The sequence below is a fragment of the Muntiacus reevesi genome, chromosome 3 (assembly GCF_963930625.1).
Source record: "Muntiacus reevesi chromosome 3, mMunRee1.1, whole genome shotgun sequence".
Lineage (NCBI taxonomy): Eukaryota > Metazoa > Chordata > Mammalia > Artiodactyla > Cervidae > Muntiacus > Muntiacus reevesi.
The window spans coordinates 146,296,157-146,316,269 of record NC_089251.1 but is presented as its reverse complement, the minus strand read 5'-3'; the positions used below and the strand labels follow the sequence as shown (position 1 = coordinate 146,316,269).

General features: G+C 41.4%; 1 protein-coding gene across 5 annotated transcripts; it reads left to right on the top strand.

Annotated features, from left to right (window-relative positions):
• The first annotated feature begins 7 nt into the window (after positions 1 to 7).
• NIF3L1 (NGG1 interacting factor 3 like 1) lies at positions 8 to 15,606 on the top strand. 5 transcript variants are annotated; one of them, XM_065930855.1, is made up of 7 exons: positions 8 to 70; positions 3,048 to 3,446; positions 4,294 to 4,456; positions 6,891 to 7,017; positions 9,172 to 9,310; positions 11,166 to 11,249; positions 15,194 to 15,606. In XM_065930855.1, the coding sequence occupies exons 2-7, from the start codon at positions 3,092 to 3,094 to the stop codon at positions 15,376 to 15,378; spliced, it is 1,053 nt and encodes a 350-aa protein (XP_065786927.1). In that variant the 5' UTR covers positions 8 to 70; positions 3,048 to 3,091; the 3' UTR covers positions 15,379 to 15,606. The 5 variants fall into 5 exon arrangements, with proteins under 5 accessions (XP_065786927.1, XP_065786926.1, XP_065786924.1 ...); XM_065930854.1 differs by having other exon boundaries at positions 17 to 70; positions 2,986 to 3,446; XM_065930852.1 differs by having other exon boundaries at positions 50 to 70; positions 2,889 to 3,446.
• The last annotated feature ends 4,507 nt before the right edge of the window (positions 15,607 to 20,113 follow it).

Sequence of the window (20,113 nt, the reverse complement as noted above, 5' to 3'; positions counted from 1 at the left end):
CCGCCCACTTTCACAACAGCAGGAAGTTCCGCGCAGGACCGGAAGTAGCGCTCGCGGAGTCCCGGGACTGGTGAGTCTTGGGAGAATTGGATTCCGGCATGGGTAGCCGAGCCTTCGGTGGAGGGCTGTGGCAGCGCCTGATAGCCACAGGGCAGAGATAGGCGCAGAAAACCGGGTTGCGTCGAGATAGGATAGGGCTCTAGAGGGGCCGGGGCCCTGATTCTCAGGTTCACGGCCTTGCCACCTGCTCTCTTCATTGTCCTGGAAAACGTCTGAAGTGGGACGGGGGGGCGGGGGGCGCAGTTTTCAGGCTGTGAAGTGGCCCTGCTAATGATAATTAAACAGCGCTGACTCTGGGCCAGGCACTTTTCCCCAGCTTTACGATTAAATCTTGCAGCAACACTGTGAGCTGGAGACTGTTATTTCCATCCTTCAGAGGTGGAAACCGCAGACAGCTGTGGCTCTGGGAGGCAGTCTGGTTTTAGAGTCTGTGGTCTTCTACCATGCTGGGCCGCCTCGCATTCTTGTTAATTGTGGCTTCAAGCTACGCAGCTTCGTTGTGGATGGGGAGTATTTTGTTACCTTTAAGTCCTACAAATTTAACAGTAAATAAATCAACACCTGCGTGGTAGACCACTAGAGCTTCACTTTAGCCCTTGCCAGATTTAGAAGAGTCTGTAGAGCAGAGTGATTAGTATCAGGACCTGGAATCTGGAGATTGGAAGGGGTGTGTGCTGTGGTGCCTAGTGCTTCAGTCGTGTCCGACTCTTTGTGACCCCGTGGCCTGTAGCCCTCCCGTCTCCTCTGTCCATTGGGATTCTCCAGGCAAGAATACTAAAGTGGGTTGTCATGCCCTCCTCCAGGGGATGTGTGCAACCAGGGGTCGAACCCAGGCCTCCTGCATTCTCCGGCATTGCAGGCGGATTCTTTACCAGCTGAGCTACCAGGGAAGCCCACAAGTGGTATAAGAACACTTAGAAGATCTTCTAAGACCCCATTTCAGGGGTTTGTGGAGGTTCCACATCACTCCAAACCATATTTTGAATAAGTGCATTAAATATTAAATATTTTTTGTGTACAAATAAAAGTTTAAAAAATTGTTTCCGAAGTTAACGAGTTACAAGTATTCCAATTAAAATTTACAGTTGACTGCTTTCTTTCTAATTTGTATACCATGAAATACTTTTCTTCAAAGAATTTTCATAGATACTCAGTTTAAGAATTGAGCTGACAGTGTTGTTTTTTGTATAGGATACAGACGTCTAGAAGGCTTTGACAGACTCTAAGGACAGAATACCCTGCCCCTCCACCCCTCCCGCCTTCTGATTCTGGCCTTTGGCACTAAGGTGTTTGTTCGGGGGCAGCATCTCCTGCTCCTTTGCTGCCTTGACCTTGCCGATTCACAGTGACCTGCCTCTGCATCCCGTGGTTCTGGCTACTGATAAACCACTTAATTTTTTATATATGGTATCATTATTTTTTCTTGATAAAGCGCCTTTTTTTTGGCCATGCCCCACAGCTTGAGAGATTTCAGTTCTCCAACCAGAGATCAAACCCGAGCCATAGCAATAGCAAAAGCCGGAATCCTAACCACCAGGCCACCAGGGAACTCTCTGACAAAGCACTTTTTAATGTCAGTATATTCCACCCCAACTCCAAATTCTGCTATGATAGGGGAAGGGAAACTGTGTCTGTGTATAGTAAGCATTTAGTGCTGGCCCATATTGGAGATACTGAGATGCAGAAAAGATAGTTCCTGTTCTCTGGTAGCTTTAGGGGAGACAAACAGGAATATAACATCAATTAAGAGGATGTCTGGAGTAACAGGGGAGACACTGAAAGAGAAAGTTTGTCCAGAAAAGCTTTATTTAGGAAGTCGAAGTGGTCTTGGGAGGAAGTGTAATATCTAGAGAAGTGGAGAAGGAAGGTTGAAGTAAGGGTGAGGAGAATAAGAACAGAGGGTGTGTCGGGGACAGGGAAGAGGGGGTGGATGTAATTGTGTGTTATGTACAGGGCTTGTGCTCTGGAGAAGGGAATGGTGCCCACTCCAGTATTCTTGCCTGGAGAATTCCATGGGAAGAAGAGTGTGGTGGGCTACAGCCCAAAGGGTTGCAAAGAGTCAGACACGACTGAGCACCACATACACACACACACTCCAGGCTTGTGCAAGGTGACTTAAACATATTAATCCATTTACTCCTCCAGATGACCTATGAAGTAAGTTATAGTATCTCTGTTTTGTAGATGAGAAAACAATTTCAGAGCGCTTAAGTGACTCACCTGTGATACCATGTGCTGGTAAATGATAGAGCCAATATTTGAACTTAGGTATGGCTTCCCTGGTGGCTCAGCAATAAAGAATTTGCCTGCATCCCAGGAGATGCAGAAGACGTGGGTTTGATCCCTGGGTCAGGAAGAAGCCCTGGAGGAGGGCATGGTAACCCACTCCAGTATTCTGGCCTGGAGAATCCCATGGACAGAGGAGCCTAGCCGGCTACAGTCCAGTGGGCTGCAAAGAGTTGGACACGACTGAAGCGACTGAGTGGGCTTCCGTGATAGCTCAGTTGGTAAAGAATCTGCCTGCAATGCAGGAGACCCTGGCTCGATTCCTAGGTTGGGAAGATCTGCTGGAGGACGGATAGGCTACCCACTGCAGTATTCTTGGGCTTCCCTTGTGGCTCAGCTGGTAAAGAATCTGCCTGCAATGCAGGAGACCCTGGTTCGATTCCTAGGTTAGGAAGATCTGCTGGAGAACGAATAGGCTACCCACTGCAGTATTCTTGGGCTTCCCTTGTGGCTCAGCTGGTAAAGAATCTGCCTGCAATGCCTGAGGCCTGGGTTTGAAGCAATGGAGTACGAATGCCATCATGTCTGTTTGTCTTTTTTAGTGTGAGACTACAGCTCTTTTGCTCATATACTTTGCTGTCTAAAAAGGTTTGAGTCTGTAAAGTGTACATGTGCTCCATAGTCTGTGTTTGACTTCAGATCCTCAGTTTTACCTGACTTCTGCATGTTGTCATCTCGTGTACGCCTGGTTGCCACGACAGCCCGCCTGGTCCATTCCCTGATCTGTAGTTCTTCCCGCTCCTCCATGGATCTGAAGGCTCTCCTTTCCTCCTTGAATGACTTTGCATCCCTCTCATTTGCTGAGAGTTGGGACAACGTTGGCTTGCTGGTGGAACCGAGCCCACCTCACACTGTAAACACGCTCTTCCTGACCAATGACTTGACGGAGGAAGTGATGGAGGAGGCGCTGCAGAAGAAGGCAGATCTCATCCTCTCCTACCATCCGCCTATTTTCCGACCCATGAAGCGCATCACCTGGAAAACGTGGAAGGAGCGCCTGGTAATCCGGGCACTGGAGAACAGAGTTGGGATCTACTCTCCTCACACCGCCTATGACGCTGCTCCTCAGGGGGTCAACAGCTGGCTGGCTAAAGGGCTTGGTGAGAAGCCTCTTGTTCCTTCATATCTAGCTTTTTCCCTGTCAGTGTTTTGAAATTTTATAGTGTCTTTTCAATCGTGTTTTAACCTCTTTAGGGATGGGGACCATTATTCTGTTTTTATATATTTTAAAATAATCTTGCTGAAACTTGACAATTAAATTATATTTGAAAATGAAATTTTGTTCTTATTGAATAAAGACCACATTGGAAATCTTCATTTTTGGCTGAGCTTTGTGATTCTTTACTCAAGTGGCACAGTGCCTAGCACTCAGGCGCTCCAGAAATGCCTGTTGAATTGAATTGAAAGCTCAGGCCTCTCCAGAATATACTTCATATATCAGTCAGATAGTTTCAATGGGTTAGTGCTTATGCCCAGCACAATGAGGGAATTCAGTGTACGTGTTTTTAGCTTTATTTTTGGTAAGCCTTTTTTAGTTTCCTTGTACTGGGCTGAAGCTTCTGTGATGATACAATCTGGATTAGTGTGGTCAGTGGATTATGAGCTTTGTGTCTTGAATCATAGTTTACAGAAGTAAATTTAGTAAGCAGTCACAATTCTATATGTCATCAGAAAGTCATGAGTCAGTCTTGTCCAACTTTCTGTGATATTTAAGTCTTCTGGAGAATAGTTCTGAAAAGAAATATGATTCTGTATGATAATATGAAATCCTTAGGTTATGGGGACTATTGGGTGTATATGTAAGGACCATGTTGTGTGTGTTTATTATAGAAGCATCTAAGAATGAATCTTTTGAAGAATACTCATTTCTTACAGTAGTAGTTTTTCTTTTTAATTTTTAAAAAAACCCACAAAATCTCTTTTAACTCCTGACAATTTTTTTTCTAGGTATTTGCACCTCCAGGCCCATCCATCCTTCCAAAGCTCCTGACTACCCCACGGAGGGAACTCACAGAGTAGAATTCAGTGTTACCCACACCCAAGACCTGGACAAAGTCGTTTCTGCACTGAAAGAAATTGCAGGTGTATCTGTAACTTCTTTTTCTGCTAGGTACAATATATTTTTCTCTTTTGTGTATATGTTAGGAATTTTTCTTGCAAATTCTATAACCCTGCTATTTAAGTTTACAACAAATTATTTTCCTTGGGTGAAATCATTTTCCTCCGGTAGGTTTACTAAAGAGTGTTCTTCTCATTTGCATATGGGTCCCTGAGAAGGAAAACTATGGAATCTTTTCAATACAATAAAAGTGATAACACTTACTGACTATTTTCTATTCAGGAAGGACTATACCACACATCTTACAGTGTTTCTAATCCTCCTGACAGTGTTGAAAGCTATTTTTACTTTAGGGTATGTAGATAAACCCTAGTGATATACTGATAGTATAGGTTTACTTTTATCAGTTCCCAGCACATGATGATTCCCAAACACTTGAAAGGAAAAAATACATTAAAATGCCTCTCAGATAGGCCAATCATTTATTTAATTAGGTCTGAAATACCAAAAAGTGTTGCCTCATTGGAGATTTTTGGGGGACTAATTTACCTTAATGCCTACTAATTGCCATTTCCTTCTCCAGGGGATCTTCCCTACCCAGGGATCAAACCCGGGTCTCCTGCACTGCGGGTAGATACTTTACCATCTGAGCCACCAGGGAAGCCACTAAAGCATTGTAAAAGACACATACAGAGCTAGGACTTAATTATCAAAAAAACCCAAAGATAAATATAGTGACCTTTTAATAAGATGGAAATCTGTTAGCAGTAATCATGCCTTGGGTAAATCTCACTGGCTGTGATACTGCCACTGTGCAAAGCTAAAATGGAAATCCATATAGGCTACACCAAAAATGACTCTTTGATGAGTGGTTTTTATGTGTAGATACATTATACTAAAGCCATAGTAAATGTCCTATAATAGTATTGGGAGATTTCAAGAAACTTAAGGAAAATTATTTATAAGATTTTGCATAGATTCCAGTCATAGATATCTTTTACCATTCTGAAATACTGTGTGAATACTGGAATTAAAATTATACAAATAGAGCATGAAAACTTCAAACAATACCAAAGTCCTCCTTGTCCCTTCTACTCAGTCCGAAGATCCTCAACTCAAGTTGTCTTTTCTTTTGTTTTCAGAGAAGTGGGTATCTTTCCAAACATGTATAGGGACATGAAGGAATGTATAGTTTTGTTTTAGTCATTTTTTTTTTTTTAATTAAATGGTATGCTGTATTTGCCTTTTCAACTTGTCATAGTAATCTTTCCATGTAGATTTCTTATTATGAATGTACTGTAATTTCTTGAAGCATTTCCCTTCCTAACTGATGGACCTTTTAAAGAAATGATACACATTTAGTTTGGTTCCAGTTTCTCCATATTACAGGTAGTATCTGAGACTTAACAATTAGACTGGGACCAGGCATTGTTTTTGCTTTTTCTTTTCAAATCTTTGCAGAAGGTTCCAGTGTTGAAACTACGCTTCCACATTATCTTGTAAGGAATCTTTGAGTTCTCAAATTCTGTGATTATATTTAGAGTTTATGGTTAAACACAAAGCTTTCTTGATGCTAGTTTTTTTGGAGAGGCTCTCGGATATTCCTTTTTAAAATTTTTTTTGGCCATGCCTCGTGGCTTTTAGGATCTTAGTTCGCTGACCAAGGAGTGAAGCCAGGCCCTGGCAATAAAAGCACCTACTCCTAACCACTGGATCAGCAGGGAATTCCCAAGGGTGTTGCTTTTTAAAGGGTGATTCAGGGACCCTCTGAATCATAAGCATAATGGGTGCTTTTGAAAAATGCATCGTGTTGTGTGGCAGAAACCAATGCAATAGTATAGCAGAATTATCCTTTACTTAAAAATAAACAAAGAAAAGTGCAGATTTTTTGCTTTATCCTAAATCTGTGTAATTAGAATGGGATTTGCCTGAGAATCTGTCTGGGAGATCCTTGTATTCAATGATGTTTGAAAATTAACTTTCCTAGGGCTTTAAAAAAATTGTTTGCCCCAGCCCCATTCATAGATGTTCTGTTTCACTGAGTCTATAGAAGAGTCCAGCAGCTGTTATTTTAAGAAGCCAGCAGGAGATTTCTGATGCACGACCAGGACTAAGAACAGTTCTAGAACAGGGTTTTCAAAGTGAGGTCCCTGGACCAGCACATCAGTGTCACCTGGAACTTGTTAGATAAATTCTCAGCCCCCACTCAGATCTACTACATCAGAAACTCTGAGGGTACGGCCCAGAAGTCTGTTTTAATAAGGCCATGAGATGATTTTGATGCATGGTAAAGTTTGAGAAACACTATTCTAGAAAATGGTTTGGAATTAAATCGTAAATTCCATATAAATCGAATCTCCTATTATAGGAGGTTGTAAACTATGGATTATTTTAAATACATAAATTTTTATATGTATGTATATATTTATAAATTTATATTTATTTTGTTTATATTTATCCTAAACCAAGTGACTTTTTTTTCCAGGACTGATGATGAAGAACAAACACGGCTCAGTCTGAATTGTACTCAGCAAGCTTTGATGCAGGTGGTGGCTTTTCTTTCCCAGAATAGGCAGTTTTATCAGAAGACTGAAATTCTGTCACTAGAGAAGGTAATAAAAGATATCTTACGTTATAGTGCAGTTTTGTTTGACAAATTCATATATAAAGTGTTAGTTCAACAAGTTATTAACTATTGCCTAGAGTAGAAGCCCAAAGTGGCGAGGAAAGCATGTTATGCCCTGGAAAGTTTATTGAAAAAGGGAGACGTTTCAGGAATACAAAAATGTAGATATCTTAGTCCATTCAGGCTGCCATAACATTCTGGACTTCTGTAACAGAATACTGTAGACTGGATGGCTTATAAACAACAGACACTTATTTCTCACAGTTATGGAGGAAGCGAAGTCCAAAATCGTGGCGCTGTCAGATTCTGAGTGTTGCCCGATGGAGCTCACTACTTGGTTCAAAGGTGGCGCTTCTGTCTGTGTCGTCACACAGTGAAGGGGACCTGGGATCTCTCTGGAGCCTCTTTTCTAAAGCACTGATGCCATTTGTGAGGGTTCCAACCTCATGACCCGAAAGTACCTCCCAAAGGCTGCACCTCCTAGTCTATAGGTTAGGATTTCATCCTATGAATTTGAGGGGGACAGAAACATCCAGACCATGATGGTACTGCTTCACGATTAGGGACTCAGTTACAGATTCAGTCTCTTATTTTGTACCCTCTGCCTGGACCATTTTTTTCATTCCTTTAACTTGACTTGTAATGATCCCTGCGTCTTTACTTCCTGTCTCAGGATGCTTTCTTAAGGTAAAAGATAAAAATTTTTTTAAAATCTGTATTTCCAGCCACTTTCTGAACATTTTCCACTTACAGATCTCACAAGTATTTAAAATCCAATATATACAAATACTGACCTTATCCACATACCATGCTTTTAAATACAAGGTCTTTTTTTCTGTTTTACTGGTGACCCTAAGAGCTATTTCATTTGCAGATTGCACAATTCTCCCTTGTTCCCATACATCCAAGCCCTGCTGATTCTGTCCCTAAATCTACAAGATGTTTCTCCTCTCTGTCTGCTTTGCCGCCGCAGTAATTGGAAATGCTCATGTTCCCTCCCTTGGGATAGAAGACACAGTGAACTCCTGAGCCGGCATCTCCAGGAGAGAGTCCAGGCTTCTCGGCTTAGAGTGTGTAGCCTTTCCTGACCAGCAAGGACCCCTGTCCCAGCTCCTCCCTCCCCGTCCCTCGCTCTGCACACCGGCTGTACTGTCTGCTTTTAGATCTGCCCGTGTGCTCCCTCACACCTTGGCACCTTTGTACATGTTCTCTCTGTTTAGAATGCCTCAATAAATAAGTAACTAAAAAGGAAAAAAGAAAAGTAGAATGCCTCACCACATCTCACCCTATCATCCTGCACTTGACATCACTCCTTTCCTAACGCCTCTCTGGTTTGTCTTCAAGACCCAAGTCCTTGTAGAAGCTTATTTTACTCCCCTTACTTCAAGTACCCACCTTCCTCCCATCTCAACTCATCTATATTGTCACTCTTTTGTGATCCAATTAAAAAATAGTGCCTATCTTGGACTTCCCTGGTGGCCCACTGGTTAAGACTCCATGCTTACAATGCAAGGGGCAGAGGTTTGATCCCTGGACAGGGAACTAAGATCCCACATGTTACTCAGCCAAAAAAAATAGGAAAAGAGAAAACTATGTTCTCAGGAGACTGAGCTCCTAGAAGTCAGAAGATATTTTTGTCGGGTTTGCATTCCTAAATTTTAGCTTGGAGCTACTTTTCTTTTTAAAATTTTTATCTATCTATTCATTTATTTTTGGCTGTGCTGGGTCTTCATTGCTGCGTGGGCTTTTTCCTAGTTGCTGTGATTGGGGGCTGCTCTCTAGTTGCTATGCATGGGCATCTTCTTGTGGTGGCTTCTCTCTTGCAGAGCACGGGCTCTAGGGTCCAAGGGCTTCGGTAGTTTCGACTCCCGGGTTCCAGAGCACAGGCTTAATAGTTGTGGTACATGGGCTTAGCTGCCCTACAGCATGTGGGATCTTTCCAGATCAGGGATCGAACCTGTGTCTCCTGCATTAGCAGGCAGATTCTTTACCACTGAGCCATCAGAAAAGCCCTGGAGATAGTTTTATAGCAAGCTCATAGTACCCTTGTTTTATGGATCTCAGTGTTTGCTCTTTGCTCTATGCAATTGTTTTCTAGGACTGATGATGTCCAGTTTTCCTAATTTCTGTTTCTCTACAGCCTCTACTTCTCCATACTGGGATGGGACGGTTATGCACACTGGATGAGTCTGTCTCCTTGGCAACCATGATTGAGCGAATCAAAAGCCACCTAAAACTATCTCATGTCCGCCTTGCTGTTGGAATAGGGAAGACCTTAGGTAAGTATGTCTTTTATATTTGTCCAGCATACCTACTGATAATGTTGGGCAAAAATGGAAACTTCTGGCTCTATCAATATGATAGAGATGTGTTAGCAGCTCACTGAAGATGACTTGTTTACTTTATCAGTCAGAGTGGACAAGGTTATGCTGTGGTATACATCTCATCGGCCTAAACAAGATGTATCTCTCATTCACACTCCAGGTCCATCTCAGATCAGCAGGGGAGTCTGCTCATTGTAGACAGGTCTTGAAGAGGGAGGGTCTTAAACTGCAGTTAAACATTGTAGTCTAGAGATGATACATATTCTCTTCAATGCATTGTGCAGAGTCAGTCAGCCCAGGGAGTGCAGTCCTACCACGTTCCAGGAAGAAAGCTAGAAGCCGCTATTGCTCCAGTTACAAGGCAGATCTTAAGTTTTACAATACTGGTGATAACTTACAGTGAGGTATTGCTATGCTCGGTGATGTAATTGACTGCAGTTGCTGAGTTTTGTAGCCACTGCCTTCTCTCTTGGCTTTCTCCTGTACTTTGGGGAACAAAAGAAATGAGCAGAACATTTACTGGGCCCCTGCAGTGAGCCTGGGACTATTCAGAGTGCCCTCAGTGTGTGTTTCCACTGCGAAGGCAACAGGTGGAGTGCAGTTGTCATGAGTGTGGAGTCTGATGCTGTGGGTTCATGTAACAGTCGTGTCTGCTGCATGACTTTGACAGACGTGAAAGTGGTGATACAATTCATGTGGCTGGCACACATTAAGTGCAGTAAATGCTAGCTATTGTTAGATGTCTGGAAAGTATTATTATTCCTGTTGTATAGGTGAAAAAAATTGAGGTTTGCAGAGGTAACTGACTTAACCAAAATCCACAGTTGGATCAAACAACTCACGAGTGCTCATTTCCAAAGAAGGTGGGTGGCAGAGGTGGAGTAAGACTTCTGACCAGCCCCATTGCCCCTTTTTTGAAATACTACTAATGCAGTGTCCGTTCTAGAAACCTCAGTGCTCAACACTTGTTGGATTTTGGCTTGAAAGTTTCTGTATTTCACTCTCCAGAGGATGCTCTTTTAGGAAAATACCGTATTAAAAAAAATATGTCAGTTAACAATGTTGTGCTAGTTTCAGGATTACAGCACAGTGATTCAGTTATACACGCACCTATTCTTTTCCCGTTTAGGTTGTTATGTAATATCGAGCAGAGTCGCCTATGCGAAACAGTAGGTCCTGGTTGGTTATCCATTTTTTTTTTTTTTTTTTTTTTTTTTTTTTTTGGTTATCCATTTTAAATATAGCAATATGTACATGTCATTCCCTAACTATCCCTTCTCCGTACTTCCCCACTGGTAACTATAAGTTCGTTTTCTATATATCAACTATCCTCCAATATAAAATCAAAAGTTAAAAAGATGTGTGTCAAATCCGTTGCATAGCATCCTCTCACTAGCCTGTTTAGCTCCTTAGCTTCCTTACCTGGGAACAGAGACAAATGTGCCTGCCTCTCACTGTCACCTGGAGACCAGGTGAGGTCGCTTGACTGGGCCGCTCCGGTGAAGCCTCAGACCTGGTGCTCATGGCGGTGGATGCTGTTCGGAGGCGCCTCGTGGGGGCTTGTGCCACAGCGAGTGTCCACAGGAGCAATAATCCTGCCTTAAGCTAGCTCTGTAATACCACGGAATAGTCTGTCTGCCTATATGAAGACATGTTCTATTATTTTTAAAAATTTTTTTCACAAAATTCACATACTGGTGATAAGACTGGGTAAGATAAGATATTACATATCGGATGCCTGGTACAGATTGTAATATGAATATGAAGGGGAATTGTAAAGTGTCGGTCTCTTGCTTTCTTTATTGTGAAGAATCCCCAGTCAAAGTCGTGGCTCTGTGCGCTGGTTCTGGGAGCAGCGTCCTGCAGGGGACAGATGCCGACCTTTATCTCACAGGTAGGACGGCCGTTGGACCTTTCTTGTACCCTTTTCTTGTGTATCCCTTCCCTACCTTGGTTTGTTTTTTACAAGGTAAAAATTAGCAGATTTTAGGACAGCATCTAACATACAGATGGATCTAATAAATGTTTTTGAACCTGAACTAAATAAGAACTATGTCAACATTGGGGACATACCACATACTTTGTGGAAGGAAAAATAATCATCTAATAGATTATCTAAAAAGTGATGTTCAGCATCTATTTAACCTATTTTGTTCCTAAACATGATTTCTCTCAGATTTCACGTAAGTTACTGGGACACTTTTTACTTGTTGCCTTAGGTAGAAACTTTTTCCTCTTACTAGGCCCTGAAGGCAATGATCACTTTCTCTCAGTTCTAGCTCCGAAATCTTTATAGTTTTCCCCTTACCTCCGTCCAGGCATCCCCTACCTAAAGTACTTCATTAAGCCTCTAAGCTTAATCTTCCACACACTCCTTTGAGAAGTACAGATGTGATGGTGTATAATATTATCGTGGCTGAAAACCCTTCAGCGATTTCCTCCATGTGCCCTGCTGAAGCCGGAACGTCCCTCCCTCTTTCGTGCAGTCTTGGCTCATGCTGTTTTCCCTGGCTAGGATGTCTTTTCTCTGCTCCTTTCTTATACTTCTAGTGATAAGCTCAAAGATAACCTCCCCTGAGAAGCATTTTCTTGACAGTGTCCGGCTCCTACCCCTGATGATCATACCCTCCTCTCCCAATTCCTGTCACTTTGTTCTTAATCTACAATTTGCATTCCTTTTGGACAGAAATTGTTTGGCTCCCAGGCTCTATACCCTGTTCGTGTTGGTAATACCTAATTGGTAACATGGCCCACTGTTCCTCCAAAGGAGCTGGAGGCACTTTGAACACTGCTGCTACCAGCTGCGTTACTGCCTCTGGGCCGCTTGAGGGTTAGGAGACAGGGGCTTGAGATTACTGTACCCACTTCTAAAGCCAGGCTCAAGGGTCGTAAGCCCTGGGTTCCTTTGGCCACCTCTGGGACTTGCCATCACTAGACCTCTCCTGCCACCACACACCCATGTCTTCTTATCCAGCATGCTCCCTTACGAAGGCTGCTGCACTTGAAATAATGTCATATCTCTGAGAATAGGTGCAGCATCTTAGCAAGCCTGATGTATTGCTTTGAACCAATTAAAAGTGTATGGGACCATTGTCTGTTTTCTTTTCTTTCCTTCTAAAGAAGCAAGGGTTTTATTTGGGAGGGGGTTATTTATTTATTTAATTTTTATTGGAGTATAATTGCTTTATAATGTTGTATTAGTTTCCAACGTACAGCAAAATGAATCAGTTATGTGTATACATACATTCCCTCTTTTTTAGATTTCCTTCCTGTCTAGGTCACCTACATTGTAAGATTTTTATAAGCCCTCAAAGTTATACCAGATTGAAATAAACTTTCAGTGTATAGACAGTTTAACATGATGTTTCTATTTTAAAATTTAGCATTTTACTTTGAAGGAATTTTAGACCTATAAAAAAATTGCAGTGAGAATAGTATAATCAACTCTTATATACCCTTCACCTAGATTACTAATGGCTATTTTTTGCCACATTTGTACATTCTGTCTTTCTATAACATCACATATGTGTGTGTATATTTGTGTATGCATAAGCATTAGGTTGGTGCAAAAGTAATTGTGGTTGACTTTTACACCAACCTCAATTATTTTTGCACCAACTGCAGTTACTTTTGAACCTCAATTACTTTTTCATCAGCCTGAGTTACTATTACTTTTGCACCAACAGTTACTTTTGAAGCTCAATTACTTTTGTACCAGCCACAATTACTTTTGCACCAACCTAATATGTATTTATGTTTTCTCCTAAACCTTTATAAATAAATTACAGATATGATGACCTTTTACCCTCAAATACCTCAGCATTATATCTCCTAGGAGTGAGGACATTCTTTTATATGACCATGTTATGATGACCAAATTCAGGAATTTAATATTGTTAATTGATCAAAATTTATAGTATTTCTTTTTCAGATTGATGCTCAATTCTTGATCACACACTGCTTCTGTTCTAGTTCTCAACTTTGTCTCTAGAGCACCGGCATTTTTGAAGAGCTTAACCATTTGCCTTTTTGTACATCTCTCAGTTTGGAGTGTCTGATTGTTTTCTCATAAATAATGACTTTTTAAAATTAGTTTTCGTATCACAAAGCAGTGTGTACATGAGATAAATTCACACAGTTCCAAGATGTTAAAATGTTCTTCTTATATGGTTAGTTGGGGAAACAGAAAATGTCTTATCTAGCTTACTTTAGATGTCTGTAATCTGTGAGGTGTCACTTTGAATATCACTTTAGGGATGGGAAACCCCAGCCAAAAAGACCATTTTCATCACCCTTCCTTTGAGCTTTGCATATTAGATCATAAAGGGTAGTATCCTAGGAAGACCAGCAGATGGCAAGCTTGCTCCTTGGAAATATAAATTGTATACTAGTCCAAACAGCCAGATTGTCTTTCCTAAAGCATGACTTCTAACTGGGCCACTTGGTGTCTTTTCCTCCTTTCACTTTTTCTCTACTATTACTTAAATTAAGATATTTTAAAAGGTGCTTGAGTAGAAACTAGTCCTTACAATGAGGGCTTCCCTGGTGGCTCAAATGTTAAAGTATCTGCCTGCAATGCAGGAGACCTGGGTTCGATCCCTGAGTTGGGAACATCTCCTGGAGAAGGGAATGGCTACCCACCTCAGTGTTCTTGCCTGGACAATTCCATGGACAGAGGAGCCTAGCAAGCTACAGTCCGTGGGGTTGCAAGGGTCAGACACGATTGAGTGACTAACACTTCATAATGAGATGATACGTATTTGGCTAGGGGAGAGTGTGGGGAATTGAAATTGAGGTGTTTTTTTTTCCTAAGACTTTTTTCTTAATACCTTTTTGTCTTAAGTATATTTCAAAATTGTGCTTTTTATGAAAAAGCCAAATATTCTTGCTCTTACATCAGATTCACAAAGTGTTTTTTAAAAATTCAACGCATTTGAGTTTTCCCAAAATCTTTCCACAAAAGATGAGATCCTCTTCTACCAGTAACTTCAGAATTTCTAGGCGTTTTGCCTGCTGCTGCTGTAAGTCGCTTCAGTCGTGTCTGACTCTCTGCGACGCTCCTCCGTCCATGGGATTTTCCAGGCAAGAGTACTGGAGTGGGTTGCCAGTGCCTTCTCCGCATTTTGCCTGAGTCAAAGGAAAATACCTTGTTTTTAATTTAGAAATAACCTTAAGCTCATTTCATTCTTATGAATTAGACTACAGTTGATGCTGAGAATTTTGGTATTCGCAAAGTATAAGTGGCTTTCCTAGTGGTTCAGATGGTAAAGAATCTACCTGGAATGTGGGAGATCTGGGTTCGATTCCTGGGTCGGGAAGACCCTGTGGAGAAGGAAATGGCAACCCACTCCAGTATTCTTGCCTGGAGAATTCCATGGACAGAGGAGCCCGGCGGGCTAGAGTCCATGGGGATACAAAGGGTCAGCCATGACTGAGCTGCTAACACTTCACTTTATTTCACAAAGTATAAAGAAGTCTTTGGGAGGTAAGCAGTGGTCATTTATTTTATTTTATTGTGGAAACCTTTTGAATGGGTGTTCCTATAGGTCAGTTCTGGCGGCATCAGATACTGTAGGATGTGTGAATTTGGATACTTGCCTTGCAAATGCCAAGGAGAAAGAATCTGGAATTCTCAGTGGGATGGTCTCTCTTTGTAAATTGGAGGACATATAAGACACATGCATATAACTTTCTAGATTCACGTATAAAGTTCTGCTGTATTACACTTGCTTCATATAGGATGAAAACTTGGTATTTCTGCTGTTATGGTTAAGCACAGAACTACAGTCCACAGACTGTATCTGATATTTAAATACTTGCTCTTTCCTTTGTTGGCAGGTGAGATGTCCCACCATGATGTTCTGGATGCTGCTTCCCAAGGAATAAGTGTCATCCTCTGTGAACACAGCAACACAGAACGAGGCTTTCTTTCTGATCTTCGAGATATGCTGGGTGCTCACTTGGAGAATAAGATTAATATTATCCTGTCAGAAACAGACAGAGACCCTCTTCATGTGATATAAGGCCTGCAGGAACAGCCAGATAACACAGTATAGAAATCAGGTGGCTCCCAGTGTGAATCCATTACATGAATCAGTGGGGTTGGTATCCTTCCAAAAGAGTATCTTAGAAGGTACATTAGCATTTCTGGTTTCTTAATCTGCTTCTCCAGATGTTCTGTAGCTCAGAAGATAAAAACTATAATGTAATTACCATTGAAGAATAAATATTATAAAGGACAAATTAAATAATATACTGTGTAATATAAATTTATTATAAACTCTAGGAAATATGGAGTAAACCTATTTATTTAACATTCTTGGCAAATAGCTCAAGTAATCATCTCTTTAACTCAGTTATAGATGGGATGTGTCATTCTAGATCTCTCTGTCCTTAGTTATTTTAAAAATATACTTTTTCAGAAAAGTATGTCTATATATGTATACTTTAAAAACTTGATATTAGCTCACCTATATCTAGGTCATAACCTTTGGAGGGTGGTAAGGTCTGTCTTGATGTTCCTGTTCCTAGATCACTGATCTCCCACCTCAATTTCAGAGTCAGGATGAGATTTTGTTTTTTGGCCTTGAGCAAACTGCTTAACCTTTGTCTCAGTTTCCTCATCCCACGTGGCATGGGGGATCTTAGTTCCTCCACCAGGGGTCACACTAGTGCGTCCTGCAGTGCACGTGTGAAGTCTTAACCACTGGACCTCCAGGGATGTCCCTCAGGATGAGTTCTGCTCTTTGTTGTAAATATACATGATCATTATTCATGTTCAGTTTAGTTCAGTCGCTTAGTCCTATCCAACTCTTTGCGACCCCATGGACTGCAGCACGCCAGGCTTCCCTGTCCATCACCAACTGGAGTTTACTCAGACTCATGTGCATTGAGTCGGTGATGCCATCCAACCGTCTCATCCTCTGTCGTCCCCTTCTCCTCCCACCTTCAATCTTTCCCAGCATCAGGGTCTCTTCCAATGAGCCAGCTCTTCGCATCAGGTGGCCAAAGTATTGAAATTTCAGCTTCAGCATCAGTCCTTTAATGAATATTCAGGATTATTCATGTAAGTATTGCTTTTTAAGTAGCTCAGCATTTCATTAAAGATTTTTAACTTTAAAAATAATGCTGGTGATTACCTGTACAGTATTAATTTTGTGCCAGGCACTCTACTGTGTGCTCTGTAAACACTTTCAATTCCTTATATGCAAGTATATAGGTATTCTTACTCATTTTTAACAGATGAGGAATCTGAGACAGAGGTTGTGTAGCTTGCCTAAGGCCATGTACCTTGGAAGTGATGGAGTTAGGACATAAACTCAGAGTCTGGCTCCAGAGCCTATGTGCTTATTAATTGCAGTGGATCTTAATCAAATACATTGATGGCAGGACTGATATAAGAGGTATGGAAGAAATTCTGAAGGGAAAAAAAAATCCATCTTAACTGTGATCTTCCCTGGGTGGTATGATGAGAGGCTTTTCTTTTTCATGCTTTTATATTTATTTCCAATTTCTACACTGAGCATGTTACTGTGGTAATGACAAAAGCAATCTTTTAAAATACTATTGTCTAAAAATGAGAAAGCATAGAATTTAATATTTGTAGGATCCTTTTCCTACCCATCTTCTCTCTCCTGCAGGATTTGGGATCCTAACTTAAAAATTATTCTTAATTTTTAAGAATACAGTGGTTCACCTGTAATACTGGTTCACTGCAGAAATAGCCCACAGGAGTGAGCCTTATGAAATGCCCCCATGTAAAGTTGGAGGAGCCACGAGGAAAGGTGAGAGGAGAACAGATAAGTGTCAGAAGCCAAGAACTAGAAAGTGTCTACGAGATGGTCAAGTCTGTCGAAGCAGCAAGAATGAGATAGCAGCTTTGAGACTATCTTAATAGTATTTGCTTCATTCATTCACTCACTGGTTGCTTTCTGTGTGCTGGACCCATAGAGATGTGGAGAGGATACGACAGAATTTGGTTGAGGATGACAGTAAACTCTTAACTATGAACAAGGCAAGCATGGTGTTTATAGGGAAGGTCTTCTGGGGGACAGCTGAAACATGCATTGAGTAGACAAACAGCAGAGCCCGTTGACAAAGCCCGAGTAATCAACTCAGTACTGTCAGCCTGGAGAGAAGGCAGGAAAGCTGTGTCCAAGGTGGTGATGAAGGGGTAGCCCGAGGCCAGTAGCTCTCAAACCCTGCTTTTTTTGTCACAGCACACTTAAGGTGTGGTGTGATTTGACCTGTGACTCATGAAGGCAGACAGGATTTCGGAATTGACAGTTGTGGATTAATCCCTTTGGGTAGAATTTTAGGAGGGGTTAATGAATCAAAGAATTTGTTTATGATTGACACACTTATTGCCAAATAAAGAATGATATTATTACTCTAATACATTTTCAGCCTGTTTGCACTTCTGAATATCTAAAAAAAATACCCCCAGACACCTCCTATGTAGTTTATTTTTTTCTTCCTTCTTATGCAGTTTAAGAAAAAAATAATCACTCAAGATTCCTTACTTTCAGCTGTCAGATTTTCCAAACTGTTCAAGTAAACATGCTGAAGTATTCAGGTGAACCAAATACCTCAAAAGACTTGAGGCCCAATTGATACATGCCAAAAAAATGAAAACTTGGTAATAAGCTTTGTTATGCTTAAAGTTCTATTTTTTGTAGCATTAGTTATTTCAAATTGACTTTATTCAACACATTAAGAATACTGTAATTTTTAATGCTATTAAATCCTCAGCTAGGTATTTCATATCACATCTTGATTTTCTCTCAGCTGCCTACAACAGAGCTTTCTGCATGATAAGTTCTCAAAAAACATGAATTAACATGGCTTAACAACAATTTGAAAAATTAAAGTGTGGGAGAACCTCCCAAGGGTGAAATCAAATAATTACAAAAAGCCTGAGAAAGTTATGTACATGACTATCCCTTGGTTTACAGAAGACACCCATCTGTGATGAGGCAGACTCTCATGACTTTGTGTCATCTCTGAGAGCTACTCATCTCAGTTCAGTCGCTCAGCCGTGTCTGACTCTTTGCGACCTCATGAACCACAGCATGCCAGGCCTCCCTGTCCATCACCAACTCCTGGAGTCCACCCAAACCCATGTCCATTGAGTCGGTGATGCCATCCAACCATCTCATCCTCTGTCATCCCCTTCTCCTCCTGCCCTCAATCTTTCCCAGCATCAGGGGCTTTTCAAATGAGTCAGCTCTTCACATTAGGGGGCCAAAGTATTGGAGTTTCAGCTTCAACATCAGTCCTTCTAAAGAACACCCAGGACTGATTTCTTTTAGGATGGACTGGTTGGATCTCCTTGCAGTCCAAGGGACTCTCAAGAGTCTTCTTCAACACCACAGTTCAAAAGCAATTCTTCTGCACTCAGCTTTCTTTATAGTCCACCTCTCACATCCATACATGACCACTGGAAAAACCATGGCTTGACTAGATGGACCTTTGTTGGCAAAGTAATGTCTCTGCTTTTTAATATGCTGTCTAGGTTGGTCACAACTTTCCTTCCAAGGAGTAAGCGTCTTTTAATTTCATGGCTGTAATCACCATCTGCAGTGATTTTGAGTCCAGAAAAATAAAGTCAGCCACTGTTTCGCCATCTATTTCCCATGAGGTGATGGGACCAGGTGCCATGATCTTAGTTTTCTGAATGTTGAGCTGTAAGCCAACTTTTTCACTCTCTTCTTTCACTTTCATCAAGAGGCTCTTTAGTTCTTCCTCACTTTCTGCCATAAGGGTGGTGTCATCTGCATATCTGAGGTTATTGATATTTCTCCCAGCAGTCTTGATTCCAGCTTGTGCTTCTTCCAGCCCAGCATTTCTCATGATGTACTCTGCATATACGTTAAGTAAGCAGGGTGACAATATACAGCCTTGACATACTCCTTTTCCTATTTGGAACCAGTCTGTTGTTCCATGTCCAGTTCTAACTGTTGCATCCTGACCTGCATACAGGTTTCTCAAGAGGCAGGTCAGGTGGTCTGGTATTCCCATGTCTCTCAGAATTTCCCACGGTTTATTGTGATCCACACAGTCAAATGCTTTGGCATAGTCAATAAAGCAGAAATAGGTTTTTCTGGAACTCTCTTGCTTTTTCCATGATCCAGCAGATGTTGGCAATGTGATCTCTGTTCCCCTGCCTTTTCTAAAACCAGCTTGAACATCTGGAAGTTCATGGTTCACGTATTGCTGAAGCCTGGCTTGGAGAATTTTAAGCATTACTTTACTAATGTGTGAGGTGAGTGCAATTGTGTGGTAGTTTGAGCATTCTTTGGCATTGCCTTTCTTTGGGATTAGAATGAAAACTGACCTTTTCCAGTCCTGTGGCCACTGCTGAGTTTTCCAAATTTGCTGGCATATTGAGTGCAGCAGTTTCACAGCATCATCTTACAGGGTTTGAAATAGCTCAGCTGGAATTCCATCACCTCCACTAGCTTTGTTTGTAGTGATGCTTTCTAAGGCCCACTTGACTTCACATTCCAGGCTCTAGGTGAGTGATCACACCATCGTGATCATCTGGGTTGTGAAGATCTTTTTTGTATAGGTCTTCTGTGTATTCTTGCCACCTCTTCTTAATATCTTCTGCTTCTGTTAGGTCCCTACCATTTCTGTCCTTTATTGAGCCCATCTTTGCATAAAATGTTCCCTTGGTATCTCTCATTTTCTTGAAGAGATCTCTAGTCTTTCCCATTCTATTGTTTTCCTCTATTTCTTTGCATTGATCGCTGAGGA